Genomic DNA, 16392 nt, shown 5'->3' with positions numbered 1-16392 from the left:
CCTCTAGATAGACAAACATTTGGGGAACAGAGATTGCACAAAATTAACAAAATGGGGAGCCACTTAAAAAAAAAGGTGGTCTTAAACTGGTGGTTCAATGTGATGACCTGTTAGTTCAATAAACTAACATGTGTATATTGTTTCTTTTTATTTACAGGTTTGTTTGAGGTGAGAGCACAGGAGTATCTTGACTCACTGCCAGGGAGTGAGCAGCGAGGAGTCAACAAGTTCCTCAAGGGTTTAGGTAAGATTTACTCTATAGCAGCAGTTCCCAACCTTTTTCGACTCAGGGCCCACTTAAAAATCAAATCATTTTCTGTTTTTAATTCATTAAAAAAAAGAAATAATAATAATTATAGTGTTTTGCTAATTATTTGGCGGCCTCTTTAGCTTCAATCTTATCAGTCAATACTATACAACCTTTGGAGACATCTATATGAAAGATTTTAAAATGTATTGCAGATTGTTAAACAGTTCAAATAAATAGTGCAATTGCTTGATTGTGATTGTTTCTGATAAGTTGAATTCACATCTGTTCCTTTTTTTTAGGAAACAAGATGAAATTCCTTTCAAAGAAATGATGCTTGGAGTCAGGATGTCGTGTGTAAAAGTATAAGAAAAGCAAGAACAGACAATGCTTTAAAAAAGAGGAGGAAGAAGAAGACACTTCCTGAACGTGGTGAATGTGGAGTGGAAGAAGTGCCTTTGGGGCAAAACAAAGGAAGACCCTTGAAGTGAACTGGACTCATAGATTGTGAACATGAGGAAATCTGTGTAAACTTAGGGTTTACCTCCCAGTTTAATTTGCCAGGCTTTCCATTATTGTTGTGAAGGGTTTACTCAACGTGGACCGAAACTCCCTTCCAACACCACAAGGCACTGTCTAAGAGTGTTTTCTAGACCTTTGCCTGGGTGTTATGTTAATGTCAATCCCTGCAGTGTGTTACTGTAAAACACAGCAACGTGTAAATGTTTTTAGGAACAGTGTTCTCCCTTTATTCGTCATAACCTCCTACCTACAGTATAAACCTGCATGAGGAAGCATCACTAAAGGTCCCATTTTGTACATACCTTCCTATACATTCCAAGTGTTTCCTATAGAAGTTTTTATAAATACAATAGTACAACTTCTTCACCAACAGGAGGCTTTAAGTTAATTTATATTCTTCTTAGATCAACTTAATCTCTTTTTAAAATGTCCTTCAAATGAGTGCAAGAAAAACTCCTGTAGTTTGTACAGTAATAGGCTTTATTTAACAGAGTCTAGTCCAGACTGTTTGTAGACCACTTTGGGTTGTTGGGTAAATGTACCACTGTTTTAAGTAAATTAAGTTTTAATGGAAAAGGAATGAGCACCAGAAGGAGGAACATGTGATCAACGTGAATACATCTCTCACTTGGGTTTGAGTACATGATTTGAGGAGACTTGATTTTGAAGGAAGATGTGTATCTTAGGCCAATCAGTATCAATGTGTTTCACTAGGTTTGCCTAAAACTTGATTGCAATTAAACTTTTTAAATAAAGTGATTTGAATGTTTTGAAAAAAATACATTTATTGTTTTCTTCATTATAACATACATTTAAAGTGAGGCCATGTACATCAGTTGTTGCTGGTGAGCCACCGTGTGCTAACTTCTTGGATCCTACACTTCCCATTATGCAAGTCAACATATCTCTATGGGGTCTTTCACTTGGCCCCCAATAATTGTAGCCTGCAAACCCAAAACAATAGACGTTTTGGCTTGTTATATTGAGTAGTACTACCTGAGACCAGTTAACCTGAGACCTTTATGTACTTTAACTCCCTTCACCTCCAGAGGACGCTGTCCCCATTTCCAATGCCCTCTTTGGCAAGTAAAATTCAATTCCCAAACAGAGAACATTTTAATTAAAAAACTAGTTGGAAGGTATAAACATCAAAAACATGCTAGCATAAGTACGTTACACCTAATGTGACACAGCTAAATCCTCACTGGCTGATTGTAGTACAAATGCACCTGTGCAGACAGGGTCCAGCTTCTGATAGGTCAGTATCGTTGGAGAAACGTACACCATGAGTCAAAGGAACTCTCCAAGCAACTCAGTGAAGAGATGATTGAAAAACACAAGTTAGAGAATAAAAACATGAACCTTTCCAATGCACCAATCCACTGGAGTAAAGTTATCAGTGTTTTCGAAATGGAAGGAGTGTGGCATAGCTGTCCATTTCTATTGAACAAGGAAGGAAGTATCTCCATTTTAGCACAATGGCGAATTTCAACTGGTAAGTCATGTGATAAATATGGTCTACTGGCACATAACTGGTGCATTTTTTATACAAAGGTGATTAATTAGTCAATTCATAACTATTGTAAAATGTAGAAAAGTTTGTAGTGTCGGAATAATGTTACCACGAACAAACAGCATGTCATACCCACAGTGTCCACTGGAGGTCTCCGTTACCCACATGTACTCATGTGTTGCCTCACCACAGTCTAAAGTTCAGAATCACATCTCAGACTAGCTTTATTTACTTGCACAACACGCCCAAATAAAGCTAGTACTAACATCTGCTTACCTGAGTATAAGGGGGAAAGTGTGCGAAAACTGGGACTGAGAGTCTGTTACAGTTGGCATCCCTTCCAAAACTGTAAAATAAACTAATAAAGCAAAAGCTAACTTACCTTAAACACCTGACAAAAGTGTTTACTTTAAGAGGGAACTTCGATTCTTCCATATTCAAAAGTATGTTTATAGGGCTGACCAATACATAAGATGACATTAATAAGCCCAAAGAAAAGGGTTATACAAAAACTCATGGCATGATCTGCTAACGAAAGTTAAAACATACATTTTTTAAAGTATAAACTTAAATCATTGATCTTAATTCGACAAAGTCTTTAGTCTAAATGTATTTTGAAAAAAACGACGGAGAAAAAACGTATCCTACCCTACTACATCTTGCACATTTTAGTAGCCTACCTGATTTAAGTCATTTGGACAAACTTGGTTAGTTGTTCATTTAAAACTTAGGTAAAGTGTAATCATCGTAATACTAACAAGAGAGGACATGAAAAACAAAGCAATAACCATAATTCTGATTGAGGATACAGTATAACAATCTAACCATACTTCCCCCCCCCCCCTTGCCTTCTCATTCTCATGTGTGTCAATCCTTTTAAAAGCAGTGGCTTGTACAGTCATATTTTATTCTTGATATTTCCTTCGCACTCCCCCCTCTCACTACCGTTTTGCTTTCCTTTCCTTTTTGGAGCCCTCCTCCCCTCCTCTCCACCCCTTCGTCATTACGCGTTGACCGGTCAGACCTCCCTCCCCTCCCCTCCCCTCCTTCTCTCCCTCCCTTGGTCTTTTTCTCTGGCTTTTTCCAGGCTTCATGTCATACCACGGCTAATTCCTGAAATTCCTGCCCTCCTCTCGCTTCAAACAAGCGGCTTCAGGAAGGAGACTAGGCAGCAGAAAACAATCAAAACAATAGAAACACATTAGACTGAGTCATTCTTAATTTTAAAAACAAATTATTATTCTACCTGCCTGTGTGTCAGTCCACTGACAAGAGTCCCGCCAGGTAAGCTCTACAAGTGTTTTCTAATATCTCAAATTGCTGCTCTCATGTTTAGATTCAAACTGCGTCTTCTGTCGGAGTGCAAACTTTCAGCTTGTACAATATGTAGGTTGTGGAGTGAGTATATCACGCTTTCTCTCTCAATGCTTCTCACTCACTGCCGGAAATAACATTCCTCAAATATCTGGCATTTCTTCTCCCAAATTCCTGCATTTTTTCCCCTTTAATTCCAGCACTGTGCTTTAACTTCCTGCGCGTGCAGCCGGAACTTTTGTGTTTTTGAAGGAATAACGTCACTGACATGCAGGCACACATTAGCGTCTGTCTGGATAAAGTTTTACATCTGCAAAGCTGCGATAATTGAACTGCTTATTATTAACTCGCACGTTTTATTCGGAGTGTGTGTACACTGGAAGTGGCTGAACATAGCATTTTTGTTACTATTATTGTTGCGTTTTACATTTTTAAGACATGATTTATTTGTCTTTGGAGATAATAAGAACTGCGTTTTAATGACATGATATAATCATTGTAGGAGAATGTATTATTTTACAAAGTAATTATGCCACAAAGGGGAAAATACATACATTTGAAAAAAAATATATTGTAATTTTAAAAGTAATACCGGTCAAATGTACTTTAAGTTTAAATGTAAGCTACTCACCATGCTGGCAAACGGTCTGTCAACATTTTAAATCAGGCTACTATTTCATTATTGTTAATATCCAACAGCAAGCAGCCTTTTAATGTTGTGGTTGATACTTTGATACTTTATACTTTATATATAATATTAATGTTTTTAATTCTGTTAAGTTAGACTAAATAATTACAGCTGTCAGATGGATAAAATGTCCTGTAACAAGTTTAGTTCCCTTTTCATTTCCCATCATTCTTTGATATAAAGTGATGTAGAAGTATACAAAATCTGGATACAACTGGAGGTTGCAAGAAATAAAAATTCATAAGCATCAGGCAAGTTCTGATGAAGTGTACTTCACTTTAAGTTGAGTAAGACTTTGTCATCAGCAAAAGAAAGCGTAACAAATAAAAGTAGTCACTTTCGGAAACATTATACTGTTATCCTGAGTGTGTCATTTGATTATTAGTTTTATTCATTCATTAACGATTTGATATTGTTGCTGAGTTGAAGTGGAGCTCATTTTAAGGCACTGGTATCAGTACTTATGTGTTTTAATTTTCCCAAACACAAGAAACATGATCAACTTATAAAATATGATTTAGAAATCAGCTCCACCTCAACCAACTACCTGATCAAGGCACAGCGTTCACTGCTCGGCAACAATCAACAATAATTAGTAATTGTAATATATAAGATTTAATATAACACTGACCGGGTTCATTCAGCTTCAACTTATACTGTGCTTTCACTTCAGCAAGGTTAGGGATTTTTTGGGCAAAGTAATATCTCTTGTGTTTCTGCTGTTAAGAAAACTCAACTAGAATTAAGTCATAAATGAGGTGTTTATTCACATAAGCCATACAGTTTTTCACTAATGAATGAATGTTTCTTTATGCAGGTAATCCACACTTAAATAAATTGTTGCCCTAGGTTTCCATTTAGGATTTAAGCATATCTTGTAAGGATAGCTTACACATGTGCAGCATTTCACAGGCTACTGTCTTTTATAACTTGCAGAGTAATGAAATGTTCAAAATGTTACTTTTGAAGATTACTTGTGGGAATAAAATGATACACAATTTCACAAAATTAGTTTAGTCTTTTGTGTAAGTACTGCGTGTGTGTTTGTTGTACCACGCTGAAGCACTGCAGAGCTGAAAAGGCGACGTGAGTGAATATTTTTGGTGAGGGTTCGATATGACTAACACGGGGCCTGCCAGGTTGAGTGCATGTGTGCGTGTGTGTTATGGTGTCCCGCAGGGCAGCTGAGGAGTGTGTTTTCCAGAGGGGCAACAGGTGGATTGGAGAATGGTGACAGCGTGACAAGGGGGAGGGGGGGGGGGGTCAAAAACACACCTGTCGAAGCCTCCTCTGAAGTGTCTGACAGCCAGAGGAGCTTGTGTTTTTTCAAGGCCTTGGCCCTTTTTGTTTTTCAGGGCTTTGGGTTCACTATTGTCTCAGATGAGTTATATTGTAACATGAACTCTTAGATTGTAGTGTATGCACTGCAGCATTTGTGTGTGTAGGTGGTTGCGACTGGGCCTAGAGGTGTGTATTTGTGTGGGTGAATGAGTGGGACAAGTAAGAAGGGAGGTTTAAAAAAAAAAAACAGATATAAAAAGGTGTGTGAGCAAGCATTTCATTTTGTTGTTTCAACCTTGTGTATGTTTGTGTGTGGAGTTGCCCTGAGACAGGTCCACAGTGCAGGGTTTCTTGTTTTTGCTGTGCTCATCCCACATAGTGATCATTCCTCCTCCGCTCGCACGAGAGAAACGCATAATGCCTCAGATATGAGCCTTGTAGAACAAAGACTTTCTGCACCCCCCCTTTCTCCCCTCCTTTTTCTACCAACAGTGCTCCTCACCCACAGCTCTGTGTGTGCAGTGTGTGTGACTTTGTTGTCCATTGATTCCAGCCAGTCTGTTGGATCTCTCTGTTGGATTATCTGCTGCGGATCTGACAGACCCTCACTCCTCTGTGGCTCCAACTCTCTGGTCAATGACTACAAGAGAGGACGGTGTCAAGGCTCACTCGGTCCGTTAGATAAGGAGTTGGAACTTTGAGATGTGGAAAATGTACAAATTGCAGCTTGCATATAATTTTTAGAGGCTGCTTTTTTAAAAATCCCCGTCTCTCCGTTAAAACAATCACTTGCTTTGGGGCTGCAAAAACGAGCTGCTGGCGCTACATTGTCATATGAATTTTTTATGGTGTTATTCTGGTTAAAACCTATTGTATACACATCCAGCTGGTACAGATTCACATTAGCATTCATTTTGTTTTTCTTGCCTCCTGCTAAATGTCAGTCCAATATTCCTCTTTTTTTTTAACCCGCAACATTTCATATCAATATTAATCAGAGGAAAGCAGTCTTTGTATTTGACATTTGAAAAAACTTATTTCTTTTGCCATTTCTTCTTGAAAAATGACACATTTATTAATCGACTATCAAAACATTTGCAGATTATTTTTTAACTTATTCTTTAACCAATGCTTACTTTGTGTCTTTTATTTGGCGCTGAGCAGGTAGTGAACAGTGGGTTTTAGAACTTAGTACTGTTGAAGTGTAGTGTGTTTTTTCTAAAGAGTGTGTGCACGTGTGTTTTAAGGATGCATTTTAATATGAAGATGAATCTGAAGCATTTACGCTGGTGTCTTTGTGTGTGTGCAATGCTTGTAGACTCCCACTGGTGCAGCCCAGTGGGACTCAGTGCCAGAGAACATGAGCTCTCAGCAAAAACCCAACAAAACAACAGTGTTTGTCTCCGCCGGCCTCACTGCGACTTTCCATCCCATAGCCTGATCCTCAGACTGTTTCCTGCCTTTACATTCCCCACCTGATTAGTGGAGATTGTGACCAGTTGAGTACACATGCTCACACACAGCCGAACTTATTTAATATATACAGAAATGCATGACCAGACATAAATGCAGTGTATAAGTGTAAGGTTTCTGGAGATTTTGAGCTCTGATTACATTATTTTAAATATTGATATACACTTACCTTTGCACTACTTCTTATTGATTGCTGATAAGGATTAAATACCAAGACTTTATATCCGTGCTAGCACCTCTTTGAAGATATATTCCGTCACTTGAGCTATTTGCAAATGTCACAATGCTAAAAGTCTCTCTGCAACAATGCTAACACACTGGTGGGTTTAATGTCAACTATGCTACGAATATTAGAGAGTTAAAGATATGTCTGACGGGAAAGCTTTAAAGAGATTCGATCTAAAACCAAACAATTGGACGGAGGGACATTTTGAACTGATGATGGTGCTAGATGAAAGGTCAGCTTGGGAGTACAACCATTATCCTGAGGGGACATAAGTGTGTGTGAGTGTGTTTGTGAACCAGGATTCATAAAAATTCATCAAATAGTTGTAGAGACATATCACCCAAAACTTCAAATGTCACCCTGCCTGTGGCACTTCAGTGGCAGATGAGTCACAATCATCAAATGTACAAGGACACATTGTCTGGGGACCATTAATGCCTTTAAAAATGTAATGGTTAACCATTTTATATTGAGTTTGTTTAGTTTAGACCAAAGAGCTGGCCTGACTGTTTTTTGGTCAATAATTGTGTGACATGTCTTTGATCATGTCTCTGAGTCTATTTAAGCATCTTTGTCTCGTGAGTGTGTGTGGACCCCTCAAGTGTTTTTTTCCTCATAATTTGATGCCATGAGTGTGTGTCTCTGTTGGTCAGTTTGTGTGACGGTAGTTGTGTTGAAGGGGGCAGTTGTGGGGGGTTACGTGGCCCCCTGACCGCAGTACCAGCTGGGGGATTATCCTGTTGAGCGGATCCAGGGAAGAGGGGCCTCGCTGGGGGTGACTGAGAGGAGGGAGAAGGGGGCAGAAGTTGGTAGGGGAGGGGGGTTAAATGCAAGGCTTAGGTTAATTAACCTCCTGGACACTTTGATGAAGGCACAGAGCAGCTCACTAATAGTTTATGGCCTCCACACATCTCACAGTGACCTACAGTGGCCCTGCGCTGGAGGTGCAGTTAGTTCAAATTCATTAATAAAAACAAAGAGTGGAAAAGTTGAGTTCATGTTTTGGGATTTAATAAATTGTGATTTTAATGCCATTGGCTCCCTGTCAGAGAACTGGTCGGCTCGTGATCAAGATTATGGCTTATTGTATTGTGCAAGAGAAGATTAGCTCATTTGAGGTTGTGTGTGACTTATTTCAGAAAGGTTGCATTTAAATTAATTTAACACCACTTTTTTTTTAATTTAAGAGTAATGATCGCACATTTTATATAGAAGGAAAAAATGTGATTTCTTGAATTGTGTTAAGTTATATTTTTTGTTTATGTATTTATTGATTTGAATATATTTCCTAATGGCAAATGTCTGAATTTACAACCAAAACTAAATTCATAGTTACATAACAGATCGCTCAAGACTTTTTATCTTGGATATTAATCTCATTAACTGAGCAGACAATTTTTTTAACGAGCTGTAAAACCAATCAGTTACTAAAAACTTCACAGCCTCGCAACAGAAGACCTGTTAACTAGTTGATTATAAACTATGTCACACCCACTTCAGTGTGGTCCTGATATATATCCAGTCAGATTTTCTTCTAGGGTCACACTGAGTTCAAAGCAACTAATGATTATTTTTATATAATATTAATTGACTAGTGGTATAGTCTAAAGGAGGATCATCAAGCTGAAACATGTCCAGACTTTTAGCTGAAGTTTTGAAGTATACAGTTTTGTCCCATCAAAGGACAAAACCCTCGAGGTATGCAATTCTTAATTAAAGTAACTAAATGTTCCAGCTATATATATATATATATATATCTGTAGAAGACTGAGAAAACTACATATTACTTCCTAATATTATCGTCAAAAACAATATCTATCATGTTTATCTCGACTAAATATAGCTTTGAGTTTGTCCAGTCTGCTCTCTAAGTTTTTGTTGGTGTTTTGTTTCTGTGGACATGATTTTATTTTAGCACTGTTTGCTCTTATGTCTACATCTGTAAATAAGTGTGTGTGTTTGTGAGAGAAAGGGAGGAATACATGTGGGGGGAAAGACTGACTGGCCGGACGCTTTGCAGGAAGCGTTGGGAACATCAGGGGCTCAGAGGAAGAGCGAGGGGTGGGGGAAGCAGACTGAAGAGTCTTACTCACTCCATACAACACACTGACTCATTGATATGAGCTCCTCAGCTGTAGCCTCACAATTGTCGCTCCCTGTACTGCCTTCACACATAACACACACACACACACACACACACACACACACACACACACACACACACACACACACACACTCATGCTTAGGATCATAACTGATGAAATGTTCCATGTTTTTCTTTTTGTTTCCCTAAATGGACATGGAGGTCTCTTAGTTTCAGAGTGGCAGGAAAATGACAAACACAAGGCTCTGTTTGTATTGACGCATGAGCTTTTTTCTTCACCTTGTCTTACCATCTGTGCCCGTTTCCATTTCTCCCCTGTACGTCCACCGAGAGGAAGTGGTGGCGTTGACGTCCGTCTCAAACTCTCCACCCAAAAGTATAAGCACTATGTGCACATCCTAAACAAATTGGCGTGGAGAGATAACAGGAAATTAAACCTTTGGAAGATAGTCTGTGGATTTTTCTGCGGATATAACCGCGTTTTCTTTCTGTCATGGAATTTCGAGTTAAACCTTTTAATGAATGAGCTGGTTATTGTTTTACTCCCACACCCAAAACAATGCACAAGCACATTAATTACAATCTCACCTGAAGATCTCTAAGTTTAATAACACAGTCAGCCGCACTGAGGAAGAAATGGGCAACCTAAAAAGCCTCCTGGCCTTAATATCCTGGTATGATCTCTAAAGCTCAAAGTGTGTGAGGATGGTGATCCCTCTTTTGTCTCCTCATTTTCTGGGCCCTTCATGTGTCCTCTGCTTTAATCCCGACACTAGGTGCCACCTTATTGGTTTTCACAAATCTTATTAATTATGTGAGCAACTTTTTCCTAATCAGGATTAACTGCTGTACGGCTGATTTGATCATCTACTGTTTCATATGACTGCCTTTATGTAGCAGCTTGGTTGTCACCTGCTCTTACTGATATTAAAGAACTTTATGATTACCTTGCAAGCCTTTATTTTTTGGTTCTCTTGAGTACATTTTTTTTAATCACCACTGGGGAAACTCCTCAGTATAGCCCACAGTCCATAAGGCAGTCCTTTGCTTTTGGTTGCACAAAACACAGCATTTAAAGACATTTACTTGGTTTCAGTCAGAGAAATTCAATCATTTATCAAACAAATGTGGAGATTAGTTGAGTGTTGCAGCCATATTAATTTGCCTATTTCAAGGCTAATGTTTTTTCTTTTTCCGGTTACTTTTGTTTTGTGAAAGCGTTTATGTTGGTCAATATGTCAGACCAGAGGAAAGAATTAATTATAAATATTCCAAATACTGTTGTTGACTGTTTTCTACACTGCTTAAGTAGCCTAACAACTTTGAAGAGCCTGAGAAATCCCTGTAAAATGTTGCCTTAATAATTGGATAGAAACCCCTCTTTACACAGCACCATGTCAAATTCATCTTCCTTTTTTTGCTTTCCCAGGTCTGCACTGCCACAACTAGACCATCATCATCTCATCTGTGGATTTCATACAAGCATCCCCACTGGTCTCTTCCTGTCTCCCATCATCTCCCCCAACCCAGACCCTCCACCCCCTGCTCCCTGGTCCCCTTCCCGTGGTCCCACCACGTCTGCAGAGTGGGTGCCGGCTCCCTCCCCCAGGGGTGGGAGTGAGGAGCTCGGGGATGGACTTGACAAACCTCTGGAGAATGATGCGGAGGGCGTGTGGAGCCCCGACATCGAGCAGAGCTTCCAGGAGGCCCTGGCCATCTACCCCCCCTGTGGCCGCAGGAAGATCATCCTCTCGGACGAGGGCAAGATGTACGGTACGCCCATCTCCCTCCTCCTACTATCATGTACCGTTCCTTATTAAATGCAACATAAAACATACCTGAAGATCAGCTTGTGTGAATAATGCTCTTTTAGTAAGACAGGAAGTCACTGGGCATCTTTCTGTTCCTGCAGAATATCACATTTGGTATGATGTGGTCGAGGAAAAAGCAACTGCATATTTCTGAATTTTTACTAAACTTAAAATCTATTTTCAAAGTTTAAACATTGCATTGTGTTTTACAAAATACTTTGTTCTGCTCAAAAGACACTTCAGGGATTAGACATTACTTGGGATATATTGGTCTTGACATTGAGACTAGTCTCAGGACATCATAGTCAAAACTTGAAACCTTCAAAACCAATAAGGATGAAGGAATCTCTGTATCAGATGTGCCTCAATAGACAAAACAACTCTCATTCGTCTGGAATGGCAAGATCTTACACTAGATCAGTCTCAGCAATTGTTTTTTGATAAGTTAAAGAGTCCTAAACACTGTAATTTAAAATTGCGCAACATTGTGGTAAAATCAAGTTATTGCACCGACTAATGGACCATAAATTATACAAATAAAAGCTTAATTTCCAAATGAAAGAAGCTATTGTAACTTTATTATCTGCATTGCAACAGTTACTTTGATTTAACCTCCTCTGATGGAGTGAAAACTGTTCCACTGAAGAAAGAGGGTCTGCAGACAGTTATGAGAAGACCAGAGCCATGCTGTAGGGAGGGCTTGTTAATAAGGCGCTAGGTGCACCTCATTAAAAAGCTCTCACTTTACCTGTGACCTCCAGGTCTCATCATTCTAGTTTTAGACAAATAATTCTGAAGATTGTGGCATTAACTCATTATCTCTTATTCAATGTGTTCCTTGGTAGACTTGCTTTGCTTTAGAAGAACATGTTTGGATTAAAACCAATGATCATGCTAAACATGCTGTTTTTTATGGGGGAAAAATAACCATTCCTGATACTTTTAAAGATGTGGATCACTCAGGATTCAAGTAGTTGATCAATGTTGACATATTTCTTTCTTTTTTCTGATAGACTTAAGATGAATTAAACATAGATCTGCAGTGTAATTGGCACAAGACCATCACCGCACACACACAGAGCCATTCATCATCACTGCTGTTTCCTGCACAGCTGTCAGCTACACTTGGTCCCATAGTGTACTGTGTAATGGCATTATCTGAATCAAACACTCTTAGTCGTCATTATTATACGTGTACGTGATATAAAGCTGCGAAGGAAAATGATACACTGTCATGTTCATAAAAATGTCTTTAACTAAAAGAGCAAGGCAGAGATTCTATCCATTCCTTAGCTGCATTTAATTTTTGTCTGCCGCTTCAACATACATTTGGGCTAGCCGATTGTCCCATAGTATTTCTGGCAGTGATAGTGTAGAGTACTTTGCAGTATTCCTAATACCAAAATTAGCCCACATCAAACAGGTTCAGAAGAACAGGGTTAATTCTCACTTCCCCATCGTGATTAAATGGCTTGGATGCTAACTTTGTGTTGTTGCCTCAAGTAATCTACCAGATATTTTGCTGGGACTCTAGCTGGATATCACACATTTATCAGCCCTCCTTTTTTAATTTCCTTTTAATACAATGCTTAAATAATAATGATTTGGAGTCTTAAAATAATTTAACTGCGGGTCGTCTCTTATTGAATCTTTGGGTAATGTCATTGCCAAACAGGTGTTGGGAAGGTAAAGGCACATTCCTCTACAATATCTTGCTGAAAGATGTTTGGTAACAGATGGCCGGTCCATCGAGGGTCTGTCTGACTGTTAGACAGTGTATGTGGTTGGTGGAAAATGGGCGGACAGAGGTAGTGGTGCTATCAGACAGCCTCTGTCATCACCTTGTTCTGTGTCTGTGCCAGACAGCTCCTTTAGCTGTTGGCTTTGCCTTCCCTAGCTTAGCCACCTATTGAGGTCACGGCCATCCTCTGATCAACACTTAAACCCTTATAAAGCCTGTAATAATAGTTGGAGGGGGGCAGGTGGCTTATTCTGTGTCACAGGGAGCTGGATGTGTAAAAGGTGGTGATGGTGGTTTTTTGGCAGAGCAGGCACTGAGGTGCCCCTTCCTCCCTGTGGGGGTCAGGGGCAGGTGATGTGCGCCAGGGAGCGCGTTGGCCCGCCAAGAATGGCATGTGCGCTTGGGAGCCCGGGGGTTCAAGGCAGCTCGGCTGTAACCCTAAACCAGAATAGACGTTTACCCTTTGAGCGCCTGGAGGGGAGGAGGATGGGTGGACAAATAAACACCAAGGTGGGCAGTGCTGTCTTGCATGGTTTCGGGGCCCAGCAGAACTCTCACACCTGTCCCGTGTGTGTTTATGTTTGTTTCACTGTGAGAAAGGTGGAGGTTGTGTCTCTGCTATTTCTGTGATTAACCTCCCTCAAATCTCTGTTTCAGACGCCCTGTCTCTTTTTCCTTTTATGAACACCCTTTTCTCCCTCCTGACAGTTTCTCTGTCTGCCTCTCAGTTCACCTCCAGCTGCTCTTGGTTCAACCAGAAAGCTTTGCGGCAAATCCAGATTTATGACTTGATAAATGAGGCAAGTGTGTGACCGTGCTTGGCCCACTGTGCCCCCACATTGGCCCGAAACAGCCCCATCAGCCCTTCTCCTGCAGCGCCCCTGTCCTCCCCTTTTATCACCATCCCTGGGGTCACAAGTGGCCCATAACCCAAGTCATTTAAGCAACCACAATCAATGCTGAGCCACTTTAAAGCTCTTTAATGTTAATGTTGTTAAAGCGCTGGTGGGGGGGGGGCTTAAATCAGGTATCCAAATCAAATATGAGCTGAGAATATCTAAAAGGCGAACATAAAATGTTGAAGCGAGAACTTGATGGTTTGAGAAATGCTATTTTGTCTTCATGTATGGGCTAAATATGGACACACAGACAAAACAAACTTCTAGCTAAATACTCTGATGGCTGAGAGCGACATACTGCGAATTTTAGTTTGAATTCCCCAGAGGAATGAATGCCATTCTTTGCTAAACAATACGATATTGAGTCTCCGAGCAGCGAAACAGAGGGAATGTGTGCTTCTTTCCATTGAAAATTCTTCAATTGAATGGAATGTTTTTAGCCCATATTCCTTGTAAATTCAGCACATTTCTTTCCCATAATGCTGTGCATAGCACTGGCCCTCTCGCCCATTACTCAACAGACCTATTAGCATGGTTATTAGGGACGGTGTCACGGATATTGTGGCGGTTATGTGCTCCAGTGGTAATTCGACATGCATCTGCCAAAGAAAACATTTCCTGCCTTGTTTGGCTCTCAGCGAGTGACATGCCCTGTGGTCTGACCGGGTTAGGCCTCATGCTGCAATAACGGAAAAAACGTCCCAAACTTGTATTGCAGTGTACGCCAATGTGCTGACAGCTCACACAGGAAGAATGTGGCACTGGAAATATGATTATCTTTGCTCTTTATTTACTGCCATGTATCTTCTACATGAATTTATGTACAGCTTTCACAACTGTAATTGTTTAATTTTGTGGTGTCTTTGAAATAATTATATAGTTAGCTGCATTAAATCTTTCAAAACATCATGTTTTATGCAGTTGTTTGGTTTTGTCACACTTGATTTCATAACATCTGTACGGGGAGCACTATTCTCACATTATGATGGGTCCCGCTTCCTGTATAAAATGAAAAACAGGTTACTTCATTGGACACAGTCGATGTTTCTCTCAGTGCGGAACTAAGAATACCCGCAACATGAATCATGTTCCCACTAAGCTTTGCTTGTGCAACATATCAACCCATTGTCGTTTTTTTTATCAGGCGACGTAAATATGTTTTCGCCTCAAGTCATTCTCATTAAGAATGTGATATAAAGGTCAGCGGAAAGTAACAGCGAGTCCTCACCCGGGTTCAAACACCGGCAGTAAAGTGAGAGATTTATCAGTGACCTTGACCTCCTGACCTTTGGAAGAAGCCTCTGGGGTGTGTGTTTCAAGTGGTTTTCCTCTCTAACCATGGCTCTGTTCTCTGCTTGAAGAAGTACACTTCTGCACTATGTTTAGCTAATAACTAATCGAATGGAATTGATAGGAACAGGTTATTGTATTACGTTTTTGTTGAAAAGGTTAGATTATTTAAGGTCATCACCTCTAAAACAAAAACCGAACGTTATATTCATGAAGTTAGGATTTATTGCATGACTGTTGTAATGCTCTTAGTTTAATGTATCTGGTAAACCGTCATGCGAGTGAACTGTATGCTCTGAAGTGACTTGCTTCACTCTTAATCATAGCATTATGATGTCTAGAAATGATTAAAAACATGATTTCTATCGCTCCACTTTACCGTCAAATAACTGTTCATTTATTTATGCTTTCAAGGAAATCTTTCCCTACTATTAGCAGACGAAGGGTTAGTGTTCAGTGAGATGACACACAAGCCACACGAGCAGGAAGATGAACCTGTTCCTTTATTTAGTCGTGACGCCTGACTTTCTGTCTCTCTTGAGATTCGATGCTCTCGGAGGGTTTTCGAGGAAACCTCATGCTGATGATGAGCTTCATCTTAGTCAATCTCTTTTCTGTCTTCTCTGCATCTCCCAGTGTAACCATAGGACTTGGTGAGCAGTGACAGCTGTCACTGTCAGTTTATGTAGACATCTCAGATAATCCAGGTGAAAGGTAGAAGGGTCCAAACAGGTCGGACATCTGTTGATCTGTCTAGGCTGTTAACATATGTTGAGTCGAGCCCAAACTACCTCTGCATAAATCTCTATAATTGCACATACGCTTGTGGCAGGTTATGTTAATTTAACATAACATCTGTGAAATGTACTCCTCTGCTAGAAATACTATACTTGGTTAGAAATCAAGAGCAAACTTCAGATTTGGCTCGGACAGCAGTGCCACTGCCCACCATGCTGATAAGTGGCGGACAGATAAGCAACTGCTCCCATAGTGTTTATTCATGTATTTCTTATGGAAGAATTAATGAATATACAGTGCATGCTAAATTGTTCGATACATTTTTTTGTATGTTCAGCTGACATTAATGTATGTGCACAGACAAAAAAAAGGAAAAGTGATTGTGCTTATTTCTTTAAAACATACCCATTCAAAAACAGCTTTCCATTTATAATTCAGAATGGCAAGAAAATGTCATTTTCAAATAATATATTTTTTAGTTTGAGCCTTAATGCTGGACTAGCAGCACTGTTGCATCATTGGCTCTATACTGCTGTAGTATTTGA

General features: G+C 39.8%; 2 protein-coding genes across 5 annotated transcripts in view; both read left to right on the top strand.

The window, feature by feature from the left end:
- Positions 1 to 1550, top strand: part of si:dkey-82f1.1 (DENN domain-containing protein 2A) — a 38051-nt gene extending 36501 nt beyond the window's left edge. For both annotated transcript variants that reach the window (XM_063875013.1, XM_063875023.1), the window contains exons 19-20: positions 158 to 244; positions 550 to 1550. In XM_063875013.1, the coding sequence (XP_063731083.1) occupies positions 158 to 244; positions 550 to 581 (119 nt within the window). In that variant the 3' untranslated portion in view covers positions 582 to 1550. The remainder of the gene's footprint in view (positions 1 to 157; positions 245 to 549) is intronic.
- Positions 1551 to 2070: 520 nt separating this feature from the next.
- LOC134859772 (transcriptional enhancer factor TEF-3-like) overlaps positions 2071 to 16392 on the top strand; it is a 31226-nt gene continuing 16904 nt past the window's right edge. Inside the window, exons 1-2 of one of the 3 annotated variants that reach the window (XM_063876475.1) lie at positions 2071 to 2264; positions 10798 to 11141. In XM_063876475.1, coding sequence (XP_063732545.1) covers positions 2248 to 2264; positions 10798 to 11141 — 361 coding nt within the window. In that variant the 5' untranslated portion in view covers positions 2071 to 2247. Of the gene's footprint in view, positions 2265 to 3348; positions 3567 to 10797; positions 11142 to 16392 lie in introns of those variants that run through there. The other 2 variants (XM_063876466.1, XM_063876484.1) reach the window with 2 other exon arrangements.

The sequence above is a fragment of the Eleginops maclovinus genome, chromosome 2, assembly GCF_036324505.1.
Source record: "Eleginops maclovinus isolate JMC-PN-2008 ecotype Puerto Natales chromosome 2, JC_Emac_rtc_rv5, whole genome shotgun sequence".
In the NCBI taxonomy this organism is placed as follows: Eukaryota; Metazoa; Chordata; class Actinopteri; order Perciformes; family Eleginopidae; genus Eleginops; species Eleginops maclovinus.
This window is presented reverse-complemented; position numbering and strand designations above follow the sequence as displayed.